The sequence below is a fragment of the Diadema antillarum genome, unplaced genomic scaffold, assembly GCF_040938485.1.
Source record: "Diadema antillarum isolate AM-2024a unplaced genomic scaffold, OU_Dant_1.0 scf00000127, whole genome shotgun sequence".
NCBI lineage: Eukaryota > Metazoa > Echinodermata > Echinoidea > Diadematoida > Diadematidae > Diadema > Diadema antillarum.
The window spans coordinates 2,160,467-2,179,792 of NW_027271016.1; the positions used below are offsets into that span (position 1 = coordinate 2,160,467).

Sequence of the window (19,326 nt, forward strand, 5' to 3'; positions counted from 1 at the left end):
ACAATAAAACACAAGAAATCAGAATGAGAATTGAGGAAAAGAATTATACAGAAATACACAAAGGTTTGAAGAAATTGACAATCATAATATCACATTGCAAACAGATTTAAACGTTTGAAAATAACAGACGAGCTTCTAACGAAAAGGGGGGGGGGGGCAAATGAATTGACACACCTGTTCTGTGAGCAAATATTTGATTATACAAAATTAACACTTGGATATAAGTTGAATATAAATTGTTTCAATCATACAAATCTTTTCTTTATTTCTGTTATAAATAATTTGATGTTATTAATTGTCCTGAGACTCAAAGGGAGATCGTTAAAGAGCTTAGAGGCTGAATATAGTGCGCTTTTTCTTAAAAAATTGGTTCGTGGTTTCGGGAGAACAACAGTGGTGTTATCGTTTCGGAGATTGTAATAAGACTGAGATCTAAACTGAATCTTGGAAGACAGTGAATCAGGGGCGAGATTATGCAGCAATTTAAAGATGATTGTCAAAGTTTGATGTTTTATACAATGAATCAATTCGATTTAACCATACATTCTTGTTATAGATGTTGATCGATTTACAAACCAAAATACTTACAATAATGAAACACGGTTCAACTGTGTCACTGCTCATAAATACATGGTGGAGTAATTGTGTTGAGTTGATTTCTTGATCCAATAAAAAAAAAATCACATTTTCGAGGCATTAAGACCAGTTTACATCTAACATTTTATATACCGAGTATTTTATCTACTTCTTCATGTAAGACATCAACCAATCTATTCACATCACTACACGGGTAGTGCAGGCAAGTATAGTTTGTGTAGGGTGAAATCAAAGAGCTACTACTAGTATATCTCTTTGGTGGAACCTTGTTATTCTTGAGCATAACGGCAGGGGCACACAAAGTGAAGGAAATTATGAGATTCTATCCCTGCTTTTAGTGATAATTATTCTATGGACCAGATGCCTTGAATTGTCTTCAACCCGTTGAGTAGTCTTGATTTTTTTGTTATAACACGTATATTTCCCAAAGACACTCGAGCATATTCGGGACAGTCTTCAACGGGTTAAATTGCGACGGATGTAAACGGACGGACAATCCAAAGAACAAAGAAATAATGGCTACACCATCACTTCATGGCCATTTCGAAATTGAATTGTCTGAAAGCTGTCTCCCTGTTTGGGCATTTAATGGAGATCCCGTGAGTGAGAGGAGAGTCGTTGTAACCCACATACACACCTTTAGGAAGCCAATTGGTTCCCCCCACCCATTTTACCCATCGTAAAAGAGCAGGTACGTGTTAACCCGGTGAAGTGGCCCACCCACCTACCTCCAGTACTTTTTTTCAGTAATCTTTATTGGATTTCTATTCACATAACAAAAAAAAAAAATCATCTTGAATGTTTAAACACAATATACAATCAGCAATGTATGAATTTAAAAAAAAACAATCGGTGTGTGACCCGAAATACATACAATTTACATTCAACACATAGCCTGACACGTGGCTGCCTAACCAAAAAAAAAAAAAAAAAAAGGAGAAAAAAAAGCCTACCTACCTACACATACACAAAAGCACACACACAATGCACACACAGTACGTGATCTTCAAGCATGAAACTGCAGAAGAAATGCTTCAATGAGTGCGTATGAAAAGTGGCTTCTTAACGTGCGCCTTTGAAACGGAACTTCAAGTCTGAAAACACAGGTGAAAAATGCCCAGTTTCAAACTTGTAGCTGTGCTAGCTTTCGGGGCAGCGCTTTTGGGTTACATCTTGAGGGACCCATTTGACGAAGGTAAGTAAAACTTGACCCTAAGATCCATAGTGATTGGCCGAAAGTCAGTTTCCTGGTGCAAATACATGGTGGAGGGTGGTCGCACCCTGACGTGAAGTGGTGTAGGGCCTACTAGTACTGCTATACCAATGACTACAGACTTTGTTTTGGTGCCGCCCTCGCGTTTGAAGAAGGCTGGCGGGTGCGCCAGCCCACAACGTATGACAACTATATAGATGCTGGTGATTATACGTCATGGACTACACGGATATAGCACTTCGCATATCATGTAACTGTCCCGTGGCGTAATCCAGTAGGCCCAAATACCAGGGCTGCCAACCTTGAGTGAGAGTTTGGCGTGAGACACTACGAGGGAGCGGAGCGACCTCGCTGGCTAGCACCTGGCGGCCTGCTGTGCGGCCGTACGTACGTACGTACGTACTACGTACACAGTCAGTGTATGTAAAGCGATGTAAAGCACACGTCATAGCCATACAATATGTACTGTAATTTGCCAAAAGTACACGCTACGCTCACGTGGTATAGGTAGAAGCCAATCGTAATCCAATAGCTCGTCTTTGCGCGCGAACCGAAAACGATTATTATTGGTTAAGCTTTACACCCGCGCTGGAAAATCTCGACATTTTGGGCTTGGGCATATCGATATTCGGAATATCAGAGAATTTAGAGATATATTTATTTTTGTAGTCATGTACAGTCCATTTAGGGGGTTTAGCGTGAGATTTCGTTTATCAGAGTGAGACAGTCAAAATTGGTTGAATTGCGTGAGTCTCACGCTCAATGCGTGAGAGTTGGCAGCCCTGAAATACTATCAATATAGCATAGAGTAAATGATGAGTTGCTTTCATTATTAGGTCCATGGGCAGCCGGTCTAGGCATAGCAGAGACATTATCTCTCTGAAATTTTGCCATTTTGATTTGCATGAGGATAAAGTTCTAATGTATCCACACGAGAACATGATGTAAGGCTTGAGCACACGTATACCTACACTACACTCCAGATTAATGATAATCCCATTCACAATAGGCCTATCCATGTTGAGTCACTGCGTCGTAAACAAACGGTGACATTTTGAGATGGACAACTGCTCCCATGCATGCATTCTTCCACTTTCCCCCGAAATAGAGTTACATGCTAATTTTATGACTGATTGATGTATATCAATCATATCATTTTATTTCATATTTCATTTCAGTTCGATTCATACCTTTTTGTTTCCAAATACATTGCAATACAAAGTAACAATAATCATTGTACAAACAGATTAAAAGGCAAATTGAGACAATGCAGTATAATGTGTATGGACGTGCTCACGTATAATGATATAAAATATCTTTATATTTGTGATATTAAGAGAAATAGAAAGAACACTGAATTGTAATGAAAACGGACGATAATACGAGGAAAACATACACCAGATGAAAAATTTTAACCTCTGACTTTAGAAAGAAAAGAAAAAAGAAATAAAGAGTGTACATAATTTTATAACGGAGATTGTAATAAGGGTATGTGGGCGCTTCGGTATTACAATATAGCTGGAAAAAAAGAGATGGTGCATACTACCGTGAATGTATTCGTTACACTAAATAATGAACCAATTGCTCAGTCTTCGATTGCCGGAAATTTTTCCCGTGCCTGAAATATTTAGCAAAGGACCATTCACGGAATAAAAACCCGACATGCCTAATTCATAATTGCACAAAATTGATGACCTCTTTCGCTCAGAACTGTGAACTGGCTTATTGTGTGAGCGCTACTAAATAGCAAAGAAGAACGACCTTTGAAAGGATATAGATCTCGTTAACAAAGGCGAATGGGAAAAATGCATGGGGTCAGTACAAAGACTAGAGTAGAATGTAATTACGTAATCCAAATCATGGTCATGACTACTGGCGCGTTACCGATTTATCTAACACTGCGTTCAGTGGTACATGTACTCCCCAAAGGAGATAACATAATAGATTTGTATATGGCAAAGCTATTCAGAGAGAACGCTTTATAAATGATACAAGTATCTCGTAGGCCTATACTGTATACATCCCTACAGATTCGGCATTTTGGAAAAAGGGTAGCATATCGCCTGGCGTATGTATACGGAAAGAACCGTTCAGTTCCATTGACTTTTCTCCTTTTCTTTACTTTTCTTTTTCTTCTTTTCATTCATAACCGGTGGGGAAGACATTGATAAGTATGTCTTTAAAAGAAAAAGTATTTTCGTCGTGCGCATGGCAGATTGTCGTTAGCGCGCTTCCCTGCGCCTGGCAGATTGTCGCTACAGTGTGGGAGTGCGCATGGCAGATTGTCGTTAGGGTGTGGGAGCGCGCATAGGGTTAACAACTTTCTGCCATGCGCACGGAAGTGCTCTAACAACAATCTGCCATGCGCACGGAAGCGCGCTAACGACAATCTGCCATGCGCACGACGTTTTATTCTACTTCATTTTACCTCTATAATTATTGTCAGAATTATGTCACACAAAATTTACATTCTGTTAAAAAAAAAAGAATTGTGAAATGTGTCCCTTCTGCAAGATTTTGTGTCCCAAAAATATCTTTTGGCTGGCGATAAAATTTTGGAGCCTGATTATAAGATGAATAAAAAGGCACACTGTGCATGTACAGAGAAGACTATCACATGCTGAGAAAATTCAATATCAACATGATCAAGGAATGGTCACTAAATATGCACATATAACATTTGATTTGAAAAGTAAGAGCATTCAATTTCGTCAAAAAAAGGGGTGCGAAATTAAGTTCTTACAGTCTATGCAATTTGACACAGTATCTACTGTAGGTCTATATCAGTATTACATGATGAAAAACACACGATTAGTATGTATTGTAATATGCTATCCATTCAAAGATTTCATTCCTTTGTTTGAACTTCTTCCTATTCCGCTTTTCATTTTTTTTTTCTCACTATCATACACATTTGACAGATCCATGTCTGGTTAAAGATAATATTGTTGACATTCTTCAGTGTTACCAGCGAGATCACATTCATTAATTCTTTACACGTTCATCCCACCTATAACTTAAAAATATATTGTAAACATCTGGTGATTTATGTCTGTAGTCTATTCATGTTAGTGAAAAAAAAATGTGCGCGCAAGGGGGAGTGTCGGATGGGGTACCCTTGCCACACGAGGTAGATTTCTTTTTTTAATTAGAATTTGGCTCTCTTGTACAAACTTTGATAAAATGTTTTTAACATTTTCATTAAAAAAGGAATATGTCAACGGATAGTTTGGACGGTGAATGACTAAATCGTGGTATATCAATCTTCACTGCGTTTGAATTCATTAAGGTGATCTGGAGGGGCAGGGTGTGTTCCCTCCAATCGAGGGATCCTTTGCATTTTTAGAATTGAAATTCAACGATATGGTGCAATTTAAATTCCAATTAAATATGGAAGAAAACCATACATTCAGAGGTACAATGTGAATGGTTGAATTGTGGTACTTGTCACCTGTTCCGCGTGTGCGTCTTTTCTATTCTTTAGTTTGTGCAGGAGGACCAAAGGGGAAGGATGTGAGAACCTTTGTATCTTTAGCATTGGAATGTAACCATAAGGTGCATATGTGGGAGGAAATACTCCGATGGTTTTAATAAACAAAAATGTTACCTTTTTGAAAAGCTTCAATGAAACAAAGTCTAGCAAAGATGGTACCGCACTAGCACATAAGAATACTAAACGTTACAAATCGTGGGGGGTTCCCTCAGAAGAATTCTAGGGGGAGAGCCCCCCCCCCCCCAATCCCAATATGAATTGCATTTGTTCGGACGTTCGATGCTTATGCTGCAGTCACACACGTCCGGGTCACAAAACGGATGTGATCCGGGTGAAAGTTAACCAGATTAGTCCCGAAATGGAGGGTAATTTATGCTACAGTCACACACGGCCGGATTTCGACACGGGTTACGAGGCGGGTCAATGCGGGTCTCTACGGCTCAAACCGGGTCGATATATTAATTCCTTATGGACCCGGTTCGAAATCCGGCCGTGTGTGACTGAAGCACTAAGGCGGTGCCTCATTGAGCGGCGAACGCTTGCTTACGTATAAAATTTATCGAATATAAAGGCACTGTTTACCATTGGGAGCAGTGATTAAGAAAAAAAAATCAAGTTAGCTCATTTAATGCGTAATTGTTGTATCACAAAACATCCTACTAAGGTTATCATAAAAATTCGCCATAAAGCCTAAAATATATGGAGATATCGTTATTTTTCTCAATAAATCATACTGTAGACGGTCTATTCTGGAAACAATCGCATTATACATATTGTTCACATTTCGCATATTCAAGAATGCTTAGCATTGATTATACTTATTAGCATTTTTACGCCGGTTTTTTCTATCCGTAACTCACATTTTAGAACTATTTTGAAGCACTAGAGCTGGGTATTTGTTTCACCTGCAAACGGGTTTCTAAACAGTTGAAAACCAAACAGCTGTGCCTTAGGATAATTCGCAAGCAATTATTTTTATCGTCGCACAGTTTTCGGACTTGTTCGAAATTCCTTTGCGACAATAAAACGTGCGATTTGGTCGCAACATTCAACGAACCCTAACAAAACGTATACAGGCCTATATATATATATATATATATATATATATATATATATATATGTATATATATATATATATGTATATATATACATATATATATATATATATATATATATATATATAGAGAGAGAGAGAGAGAGAGAGGGCCTATATATACGCAAACATTTGCCGCTCAGTGAGATATCCCCTTAAAGAACATGATGGGCCATCTATACGCAGATTTAGGCCAACTCGGTTTCAGATGGTCACAACATGGCGTGCATCCCCTTCTTACATGCTTGCTGAACAAAGCTTCGTGGCGCCATTGTGTTACCTACGAACTGGAGTAGAGTTGGCCAGACTGATGCAGAGGTAGCTCTACTACTTCTCCTTCGAAATACTTATTAACTTTCCGTCTGAACCAAACGAGAAGTTAAATTGCGTCTATGCAACAATTCTCTTCAATCCTGATGGGTTCGTTTTTCCTTTAGATATGCTATATTTTTACATCATAATTACATAATTTTGCATAATAAAATATTCTTCATGATCCTTGTATAAAACATATGGCACTAAGAAAATGGGGGTTGATGACTTCATATATACAATCGTGTACGTTCATTATGTCAAATTTCTCCGAGCTCATTTGCCAAAACATTCGTGTCCCAAGTGGGTGACGAGACCCAGTCTAGCTATTGCCTTGTCTTAGTAACAACAACAATAATAACAACCACAACAAAAACGATAATTATGATAATAATCATAATAATAACCACTAAAAAAGGAAGAGACAATCGAATTTATTTGACTGACATTATTGTCTCATACAGAGACCATCAGAGGCAAAAGAGTAATCGTCACAGGAGCAAGCACAGGGATTGGTGAGCAGCTGGCTTACTGGTACTCCCGACTCGGTGCCAGAGTCCTCATCACTGCCAGAAGAGAAACTGTCCTCGAGCAGGTGGGGTTGTGTGAACTTAATATTCAGGGCTTCATGATCGGAAGTAGCTAAGTATTTTGTGATAACATCATCGTCGTGCTAGTGTTTAAGCCGTTCGTTGTAACTCTGTAGAAGATAGCTCCGAAAATCTAAAGAACACGTGAACTGCGGAGGATGAACAAGGCAAGTGCCAAATTGTGTCTCGCCCATTCGCGTAGAAGAAATAAATGTTTTTCTAATTCCCGAAAGTTCATTGACCCGCCTATGACCTTTGACCTTGTGGTGACCTTCAGCTTCCCAAGGGACATTTACCATCCAAGTTTGGTCACAAGAGGACAAAGGGATCAAAATTTATGAGCCATAATCTAAACGCGCCGTAAAAACTTAACATTGGGCCCTTAAAGTTCGTTGACCCCTATCTGTGACCTTTGACCTTGTGATGACTTTCAAATCCCCAAGGGACATCTACCATCCAAGTTTGGTCACAAACGAACATATACATCAAAAGTTAGGAGTCATAATCAAAATGCGCCGTAAAAACTGAACATTGAGCCCTAAAAGTTTGTTGACCTTGTGGTGACCTTGAAATCCCCACGGGACATCTACCAACTAAGTTTGGTCCAAACGGACGTATACATCAAAAGTTATGAGCCATAATCGAAACGCGCCATAAAAACTTAATATTGGGCCCTAAAGTTCATTGACCTCTGCCTGTGACCTTTGACCTTGAGGTGCCTTCATGTTTGGTGAAATGTGTAACTTTGTAGAACCACTCTTCCCTCCAAGTTTGGTAGAACTTGAAGTTTTTGTAGCGTCACGGACGGACGACGGACGGACAGACGTAGGTGGTCCCTTAAGTCTCCCCACACCTCCGGTGGGCTCGACAAAAACGTATGCTAAAAAGAATGTAATTAAATTGCAAATCATTGCAATATCATCTTTTCTTGTCATTTTTCACTAGACGTCTGACCCCATGGAACCTCCATATTAAAGTAGTTCTGCAAGTGTACCCAAGTTTAATGGAGATCCCTTTGACGAGTAGGCCTATGCACCGACTATAACAGTTCGGCTTCTGGCCCCGTGTTTGAAATTGATATGTGCACCAACTAGGAAGCCATAACCAAAGGAAAAAAATAACGAGCTGATTTTATATATTCTGATTAGGGATCATGAAGAGATGTAAACATGACATGTCATGTCTAGGTGTTTCTTTAAGTGGTCGGTTTACTTTCCCGGAGAAAATTTAATGAAACGGAGATGATATGTTTTGCTCCTGTGTTCCAGCTTTTGATACAGCTTACGTTTGTCCTGGTGTCTATTGACAATTTTGTAATGAAATCGCTGAACACATCTCTTTCATTACAGCAATAGACTATAGATACCTTGCTCATGAGGTCCTTGGAATATCAATTGACAAAATTCTATTGCCCTTAATTGACATAAATGTATTCGTACTGATTGGTCGTTGTCGTATTAGTAATAGCCAAGATTAGAAAAAAAAAATCATGTCAAAATTTATTTATAGACATACGCAGGTGGGATTCGAACTCACGATCTCCCAACTGCTAGACAGGCGTCATACCCTCTGACAACCGAGTTTCCGCCCGATATACCAGTGTGTATGTATTTTAATCATGTCTTTACTCGAAAACACTGAACACTCGGTGTGTATATTTACGTCGATGAAGGACAATTTGTTAATACATTTCAATAAAAACAACTCGATGCAAGAATTACTAATTTGAATAAATATCTTTCACAAGGGAAAAATGATTGAAGTATTGAAAAGCAATGATTGGATACAAAGAGCAAAAGGAAAAAAAAATCCGAGAAGATTTTGCATCCTTGGTCAACGAGAACATACAAGACAATGACATATTATCTACTGATTTTGACATGCATTATGATTGTTTGTTGGAAACATAAAGAATATTTGAAATTCTATATTTTTTGTTAATTCTTTTGTTTCTTTCATTTCACTCTCTAGATACCCCCCCCCCCCAAAAAAAAGAAGCTAATTCGAACAATTTATTTCCCCTCCCCTAGGACACTTTCCGTTACCACTTATGCAACCTTACTCTGCCAGTAAATTCGCGCTTCACGGGTTCTTTGGAGCACTCCGCCACGACTTTGCCTTTCACGGCTACGACATCTCGATCACGGATCATATTCTTGGTGAGTTGAAACGATAGAAATCAAGAGAAAAATAATTAAGCGTAACAAAACTACTGTCTCGGTTCCGTGCATGCCATCCACACAATTATATACCGGGGATGCATGTCACGAGTCCGACACCCACGAATCATACAGCCTACGAGCTCGACACTAAGCAAATACGGCCAATAAGTCCGACACTAGGCATACAAGGCCTGAGAGTCTGACACTCAAACCATCATTTTTAAGTTTAAAAAATGTTTTATCAAGTTTGTTTTATGGATAATAGAAACAAATCCATATAAGGAAAGTAAAAGTTTGTCCCAGTTGGCATGGCAAAAAAAAAACCCATCATAAATGTAATTTGACACTTTTTCTTGACTCTTAGTCTAGTTTAAAGTCCCTGTCTCATCTTTCCAGGCAAACCTTGCGTATGACTTGCAAAGAACAATCATTTTTACTACCCGGAGGTCCCCGCAATTGACCTGCACATTACGATACCTAGCACGTATCTCGCCCGTAGTTGCCTGGAGTTGCGCACCCATGTCCTATTTTACCCGTAGCCAAGTTAAGTGCCTGTCACACCTTTCCGGGCAAACTATGCGGGCTTGTTGCGTACGACATGCAGGACTATTTTTTTTTCGGGTGGACAAGGATTTGGGCGTGTTTTGCATGTGTCTTACCTGTTGGACCCGTAGTTATACTACTTACGTTCTACTTATTTGTACTCCGTGTGACCTGCGTGTCAGACACATGGGTGGCGCTTAAGGGCTGATTACTCAGTGAAAGAATCCCTCTGAAGAACTATTTATTTGGTGGAGGTCCCAAAGAATGTCATTATCTTGGCCGCATCCGACTCTCAACTAATCAGCAGAAAGGCAGTAACTGACCCTCAGCATTCACGCAATTTACTCGCACAGTCTGAACCATATCTTATGCAGTTAGAGTATGTCTACGTCTCGAAAAAAAAGGTAACCTTCCCATCTGGAGTGTGAGAGGTTTAGGTCATTAAGGCAATTAGACAATATTTGTGTTCATTATCTGCATTTCATACTCACCTAATTCATCTACATCTATTAACCTATTTTATCTATTGCAGGAAGCATCAACACAAGCAACGCTCTTGCCTTTTCCAAGGTTGCATTCAACCCGGAAGTCTTCGACACGCCGGCAGAGGACACTGCCTACCGTATCATGAAGGGAACAGCCATGCGGGAGCGCACCGTGTACTTCCCTTACTACGTACGGATCACCATGCTGCGGGACCTCTTTCCCTCACTGCTGGACATCATGGTCAGAAGTTGGGTTCGAGAGGGTGCAATCGATAAGCTGAAGACTTCTCCAAATAGTTAACTAATTAGGCTATACATATAGGCAGCCTAGATACAAGGTTCGAATGGTGCCATCGATAGACTTCAAAAACGTCGGTAAAACGCTAACGCGTCCAATTTCTCATTCATCTCAAGTGTAATACGAATAATTATGGGCTCATTTCTTGGCGTACTTTACTCCAATTCGGTATGGAGTTACATATCATAACTTGTCAAAATGTATCCGCCAATAACTTATTGGCGCCCTCCCTTGTTTTGGTTTATACACAAAATAGGTTGATTTTGCAGTGTTTATTTGTGTGCTATTTGGTGACGCTATACCCTCGACGATCCAGCTTTCATGTTGGCTCAAAAGTCACTAGGTTGCTGACTTGTATAGACTCTACATGGCCACACTTATTGACTGTTTTTGTTCTTCTTCGGTATCGCGTTCCATCATGGTTTGATACTCTCCATAACCCTTATTGTTTAAGGATCCTTTGAATACATCTCCGTCGCGGAGCAACTCATAATTCTAGTTTGTCAGGAAGTTGGCTGGAGACAGACCAGACTGATGTCCAGAAGGTCCGATGCCTTTCCTAGCTAATAAGATGTTGCTTTCCTTGGCAAAAAGGGTGGATAGATTGGGAGTGATAATTACTGGTTGACAGTAACCTTCAACATGATAATGATTACTTCCCGTTTTTTAAAGGTGCTTTTCATTCAATTTCGAATTGTTCCGAGGCATAGCGTGTAGAATATGATGTCTTGAAATGTCCAATCTTTAAGAGGTGAAGGCTCTACTTTGCGTGATATTGTATTGAAGATGAACATGGCAAATAAACCTGTCTGGAGCTTTTCTTCTTCTTCGACGAAAAATATAATACAACATAATTATTCTAGTTTGAACCGTGACATTATAGAACGGCTTTGGTGCTGGATAAGGTTAATTTCATCAAAATGCTCTGTTTACCAATGTAATTGACCTATTGACTCGACCAATCTTCAAACTGATCATCGATAAATTAACCTCTTATTAGAATAAAGGGGATATTGTTTCTTACGGTTTCATCATATTCAGAAGCAAAATATATAGGTAGTATTATCGGTGCTCCATGATAACGTTAAAAAAAAACCAATGTTGGCAGTGGTTGAGGTGAATGCAAGATAAATCTGTTGATAAATATTCGAGAATATTTTTATTGCTAACCTTTTGATTCAGCTTGACCATTTTTTTTCAATGTATTCACTCGACCAACAATCATTAATTCGTTGAAATATTTCTTGGGTCTAATTGCGTATTCCATGCTCTCTCTATATATAATATGTGTTTATAATACACAACGTTTTCTGATGGTTAAATTGTATATAATCGGAAGCAGATTTTACTTTCTCATAACTTCATTGAGAGGAGCAATATCAGCGCTCCATAATAGCATAAGAAATATCATACACATTGTTAAGCTTGAGTGTTGAGGTGAATAAAATATGCATATATATAAATATAATCTATGGATACACACTATATAGTTAGTATTTTCATTGCTTTTTCATTCAAATTAAGCGTTGTTTTTCTTTCCAAAGTACTATACACTCTCAACTTAAAAGCATAAATTTGTCGACATTTTTCTCGTGTCCTTAATAACAGAAAATTAAAGCAATTATGAATAAAAGTTACTCAATAGTAGCGGAATAAAAAATAACGATTAATATAACCCTACATGCATTTCGTTGCAGGTATATATATATATATATATATATATATATATATATATATACATGTATATACATAAAGAGAGAGAGAGAGAGATACTTGCTTTACAGCATCGTTTCTTGAAGTTTGTCCTTGCTCAGAGTAGCTTGTATAAGGAGACTCCCCTTAGAAATAATTTGTATAAATTATGTTTGATGGCATGGTCTTATTAACAATTCTACACATCAGACGTAAGAATGTTTTTGTCTCTTCTTTCAACGAATGTGTCTCTCTGGGTTTTTAGAATTTGTGTGTATCAAATCTATAAAGCATCGCTTGGAAATCTCCACTTTACATTCATAACAACTCTTAGTCTTCTACTGAGTAATTTCTGAATTTTATCAATGCGTGTTTTCCCTGCATGTCTCCAAATTATACTAGGTGTTTCAAAAAACATATCCCACTTTGATTCTTAATAATTCAAAAACTATATATCTGATAACACTCATGGTATTGATATGAGTGACAGCTGAATAGTGTACAATTTTGTTGGAGGTGGTTTAATATGAAAGCATAAATCAGTTCCATGAAATCCATGATTAATTTCACAGTTAGGTTCCAGATTTTGCTCTATTTTCAACCCTCTGTACAAAACTTTCACTTTGCACTGGGGTCAATGAATGTGTATGGGAGTGTGTGGTTAACACCCTGAAAATGGTCCTGAACAATGGCCAGGGTTTGAATGCTTTATTATTTATTCATGAGAAATTCCACTATCACAACTAGTCTTTATTCAGTCTCTGGCAGTATCTGTGTAAAGTCAAACGCCTGCCGATAATGTCGTTGAGTCGCGACAGTGCTCTCCCTACTTCTGAAAAAAACGAAATTACAATGAACAGGGGCGGATCCAGGAATTCTGTAAAGGGGGGGGGGGGGGCGTTGCCACTTCCGGGTTTCATTTCATTTTTTTTCTTTTTGTTTCTTTAGTTTTTAACGAAAAATAAGGGGGCGTGCGCCGGTTGCGCCCCCCTCTGGATCCGCCACTGATGAATACCTTCTGATCTGTCGTAAACATGGTGACAGAAAGCAAAGAAAATCAATTAGAGTATACACTTGTGTATAATTTATGGAGCCTTGAGTAAATCTACTGTGAAATAAATCACCCCAATGAAAAATGCTGCTGAACTCTTTACCAAAAAGGATCTCTTTTTTATCAAAAAAGCGACAAATTTGTCAGACTATTGGTAGACAGTTATATTAAAATGAAGACCTTCAGATCATTATGCTTATTTCTATCCCAAATTTAGTGATATGTGAAGCAAAATTTGAAAATGATTGCCAGCTGGAATGAAATGTGGTGTTTACAAGAACATGGAAACATGTGCTTACTTTTTCCATGTGCATGCATTTTACCCTTTACCGTGCATGAATTCAGACTAGCAGTGTCAAGGGCAATCCACATGAATTATTGATTAAGCATTCATGTGCCTGGGAGCGCGAGACTGACGCCTAGTCAGCAGGTGGTTCAGGCATGTCCATTGTTCAGGGCCATAGTCAGCACACACTCACATACACATCATTGGTTCCTGTGCAAAGTTCAATTTTTGTACAGAGGGTTAAAATTTGACCAAAATCTGAAACCGTACTTCAAAATCAATCTTATATTTAATGAAACTGATTTATGCTTTCACATTCAAATCACCTCCAACAAAATTGTACACTATTCAGCTATTGCTCATATCAATGACAGTTTTATCAGATGAATAGTTTTTGAACTATTAATGATCAAAAGTGGGAAACTTTTTTGAAACACCTAGTACAATTTTGTACTACAATAATCAATATTAACCTGGACGATTGTTTTAAAGTAACTTACTGCCATTGCTCTTTGAAATGAGGCCCTATTCCCTTCAACAAAAATAAAGCTGTTTGATGTTTTATACAATGGATCATGAATTCTTTTTGTTCATGCATTCTTGTTCTAGATGTTGATCGATTTGCACTCCCAAATACTTACATGATATGAAATTAAGTGTCACTACTTATCTTAGATACATGGTGGTAATTGCGTTGAGTTGCTTTCTTCACTCAATTCAAATAAATTCACATTTCGAGGCAATAAGACCAGTTTAGATCTAACCATGATATATTCTAGTTATTTATGTAAGACGTCAACCAATCTATTCACATCACTACACGAGTCGTGCAGTCAGGTATCATAATATTTGAATAGGGTGACACCTTGTTATTCTTTACCATAACGGCAAATCGTTTGTAGGGCACAAAAAGTAAAGGGCCTTATTAGATTCTCTGCTTTTAGTGATGATTTGTGGACCAGACACCTTAAATTGTTTTTAACCCGTTGAGGAGCTTGATTTTGCTATAACACGTATTTCCCAAAGATACCTGCCCGAGTATACTCGGGACTACTAGTAGTCTTTAACGGGTTCAATTAATTGCGTCGTCCATGGACTGAAGGACGAATTGATCAGTACGGACGGATAACTCGAAAAAAAAAAAACAACGCCTATACACCAACACTTCATGGGCAGGTGATTGGCTTCTTTGAATGAGTATCTGAAATCTGTCCCTCGGATGGGGCATAAGTGGAGGTCCCGTATGTGAGAGAATCGCAACCCACGTATTAAGATCCTTACTTCATTAATTCATCGTAAAACAAAGAGCGGGGTGTTGACTATTCCATAAGTGGACCAACCACATTCCCACAGTACCCCCCCCCCCCACACACACACACATACATAGGGGAGACCGGGTCTAGTTGTTACAATTTTCACATTTTTAGGTCTGTACAAAAAACGAATAGAGGAATCGGCTTCATTTTTGCTTTGAGGATACCTTATTTCCTCCTTTAATTAAAAACAGTACAAACTTTGGAAGTCCAGATAATATAAGCAAGATATTACGTAATCAATAAACACAAAATTTTGTAACAACTTTCCCCGATGTTGGGGTAAGTTGTTACAGCACATGGGGTACTTTGTTACACCGTAGAAAGTCAACTCAAATCGGGTAATGCAGATCTGACGTGTTAGGTAATTCTTAATATTAACCTGTCTGGGTGTGCATGTTAGCCTATGCTGGGGTGTATGAGTGTGTTGGGTGTGTGTGTGTGTGTGTGTTTGTGTGTGTGTGTGTGTGTGTGTGTGTGTGTGTGTGTGTTTATAACCATAAATTCAATTGAAAGTGCATTGGGGTAAGTTGTTACACCACTCGATTCTCCAAACGGGTCATTAGTTTTTGTAACAACTTGACCCAGTGCGTTTTCAAAAATTTTTCACACGTGTGGCCAATAAACAATCAAACATCACGTGTTGCTACTTTCACCAAAAGACAGCCAAAACACGCTTCTTTCAACCACATACTCATCACTTACTGGAGAAGAATGGATTTGGTGTAATAAAGAAAAATCGAATTTTTCAAAATTTTACTCGGAGAGGTAAAAAAGTGTTTTTTGGACCTATCTTCTACATGTGACGTCCAGGCAACGCCAGATTTCGCATGCAGAGATCGTTGGCTATACGTTTTGATTTGATATTACAGTGTACTTGTAACGCCCTCGTTTGATCATACCTAGAGAAAATGACAGTGTAACAATTTGCCCGTGTAACAACCACAGTAAGAGTTCTGTGGTAACAACTAGACCCGGTCTCCCCTACACACACAAAGTACCAGGTACGTGATCTTCCAAGCATGAAACTGCTAGGGAAAATCGGGCACTCGTACAGGGGACCCGTACGAGCACATGGAGGCTTGTTCCCCGAACCCGTCCCCAATACCCCATGTGGACGACTTGTTAGGCCAAAATGTTGTATAATATGGCAAATTTCGCAGGATACAATGAAATACGACGAGAAATGAGGCTGTTATAGCACATACAATGAATATGACATGTCATCCTATAAAAGTCTGAAAAATGGGGGCGCTGTCAATAATTTTTTTTGCTGCCTAAGATAACTCCCCATAAACCTCAGTAGCAAGTTTGAATAAAATGTGACAAGAAGTATGGCTGATAGAGCGCACACATGGAATGTGACATGGCATTCAAATCGGAGCACTGAGGGCACCAACGCCACAAACTGTTGAGTCCTACATGACAGATTGTACATGTACTCTATACAGATTGACCATCCATATACCCATGTCCTCATCAGCAAGTCTGAATAAAATCCGACGAAATGTATGAGGCAGGTATAGCACATACAAGAAATCCAAATATGGCATGGTATCCTTTAAAAGTCGGAACAATGAGGGTGCTATCAACGAAAATTGTTGTTACCTAGATGAGAATACCACCCCCCCCCCCGCCCCTCAAACTTCCAGTCAAGTTTGAATGAAGTCGAATAATAAATGTTTCTCATGGTGCATACAAGATAATGTGACATGGCGGCATCCAAGTCAGAACACTGAGGGCGCTTGTCATCACTGGTAGAATAATAACCACCACAGAACCCTACTGTAGGTAGAGTTCTCTGATGACTACCCATGCATTCCACTGATTTCAATCTGTGAGTAACAATCACGTTATTGAATAAAATAGAATAAGCATTTTGGCAAATTTTGACTGGATGGCGACCTTTGACCCTGTGAAAAGTGGTACAATGTGGGCAGCATTATCAATAGTTATATAGGTGTCTAGGCTTGACTTACATACCAAATTCGAAAAAAAAAAGTTGTTCAAGAAATACGACCAAAGTCGAACACACAAGCAGACCATGAAAAATGTACATTTCATGTGTAAAGACAGAACAAGCGAGGGCACCATCAAAAAAAAAAACAAAAAACAAAAAACCACAACCAAAGAATCTATAGGCTTCTTCGTTTTACCGTGGACCTACTACACATGGGCTTTGAACGGAGGTCTTTCTTTGATCCCGTAATCACAGTCGCCACCTGATTATTGTGCATCTTAATGAGAGTATACATTCACATGTTTGGACCATGACAATTGTGAAATCACGCATCGTCACTGACAAAAGAACCGTTTTCCTCATTTCGGTCTTATTTGGCTGATGTGCCTTCATACTCTACTGCCTTTGCATAAACACCAATGATGGGGAGCGCAGCAAACGTCATAACAATCTGTCAAATTTTGTGTCACAAAATGAGTAATTACGGAAGTGGACACTTGTGGACACGCTTCAGACGTTACTTAATGGTGAGACCTTGGTGAGACATAGATGTTATCTACCGTTACTGTCCATGTTTTCTTTTTAACAATGTGCGAAAGATATATAGGAAAAATTAGATTACAAATCACAATGAACTTGCCAAAATATTTGCTGTCTCTCTTAACCCTATAAAGCCCAAGGGGGGCACATTGTGCCCCCCACTGTATTTTCGTTTGCCACTCCTACACCCTTTACCCGATTTCAACCAAATTTGGTGACTTTTCCTAAAATCTTATTGCAAACATTTTGGTATATAATTTAGCTATGTTTGATATTGCTGGTTGCCATGGCAACCGTAAACTGACAACCATGTTCGTCAGATTTTGCATGTTTTTCTGTTCCAATTTCAATCAACAATATAATAATGGATGAAATGTGGGTTTTCTTGGCTGTAATTTGCTGAAGAACCAAAATATGAAGTAATTATGGTTGTGAATTACCCTGAAATGATTTTCTTATCATTTCCTCTATTTTTATATGACGTAGGCATCAAACAATAGATATAATAGAAATAATCAAAAATACAGCATTTTCCAAAGACTACCCGTTTATTTTGTGTTATTTTCACGCAAGCTTTGCCTGGAATATCATTTGTTGATCATATTATCAATCTGCAAACTCAAATTTTCCATATTATGGAAATATTAAATATGATACCAATATATGTACCTATCCCAAGCAATACATCAGAGGTTTAATATATTTCTATATATTGTAATGAATAGCGCCCCCACATGCTGACCTTGAGAAATTTCAAACATAACAAATAGTGAAGGTTGACTTGCTTTTCCTTTGTGGCAAATATGAAATTGATTGATACAAAATAAAAGCATATATACTGGGATAAAGAAATATAAAGAAAAAATACGATTTTAGCATATTTCCTATGTATTTCTATATATTTTGGTAAACAGCGCCCTCAATAGGTGACCTTGAGAAATTTCAAATGTTGGGTCATGTAGAGTATGAGTTGCTCTATCCATGTGCCAAATATGACGGTGATATATCATATAATAAAAAAGTTATATAGGGGGGGGGGGCACAATGTGCCTCCCTTGGGCCTGGAAGGGGTCAAAATAGCTTGGGCTTTATAGGGTTAAAGTACTTGCATTTCACAAATGAAATAGGCTGAGCGATGATTTCCAAATTCACACTACAGCTGCACTTGCATTTTTCTTGATTTGATAGAGTTATTATCTCTGCGCATACAGTTTTTATATTTCTCAAAGCGCAGTTTTGTTTTCATGCATCCAGGCTGACAGTCGGCGGTCGCGATGAGATCAAAGCACGAAAGCATGTATAAAATGTTATTGTGACGCTTTTGATAGAAATAAGTGTTTGAATTAATTAACGAGCGATGTATGTCCATGTGTATTAGGTCCATAATACGCCTTCATGCCAAATTTGAAGATGATCCGAGAAATACTTGCGGCAACCGGTGGAGGCTCTAGAAGGGCTTTTTACACTTGTGTTTCTTAACCCCGGACTTTCTCTGACCCAGGACTATCGTTAGTCCCGTACCAATTTTTTCAGCTTTTTACACTCGCCAATTAGTCCCGAACTATCTCTTGTCCGGGGCTAAGGAGAAAACTGACCTTTTTACACTCGTATTTCTCAGCCCCGGACTTTCCAAACCACATGAATATTCATAATTACGCTGTGTACTGTACACGTACACGCGCGCACCGGCAGCACTTC

At 38.6% G+C, this 19,326-nt stretch overlaps 1 protein-coding gene across 1 annotated transcript; it reads left to right on the plus strand.

The window, feature by feature from the left end:
- The first annotated feature begins 1,710 nt into the window (after positions 1-1,710).
- On the plus strand, positions 1,711-10,789 carry LOC139720380 (hydroxysteroid 11-beta-dehydrogenase 1-like protein). Its single transcript, XM_071631746.1, has 4 exons — positions 1,711-1,792; positions 7,173-7,346; positions 9,329-9,457; positions 10,536-10,789. Exons 1-4 carry the CDS (start codon positions 1,711-1,713, stop codon positions 10,787-10,789), a joined length of 639 nt encoding a protein of 212 aa, XP_071487847.1.
- The last annotated feature ends 8,537 nt before the right edge of the window (positions 10,790-19,326 follow it).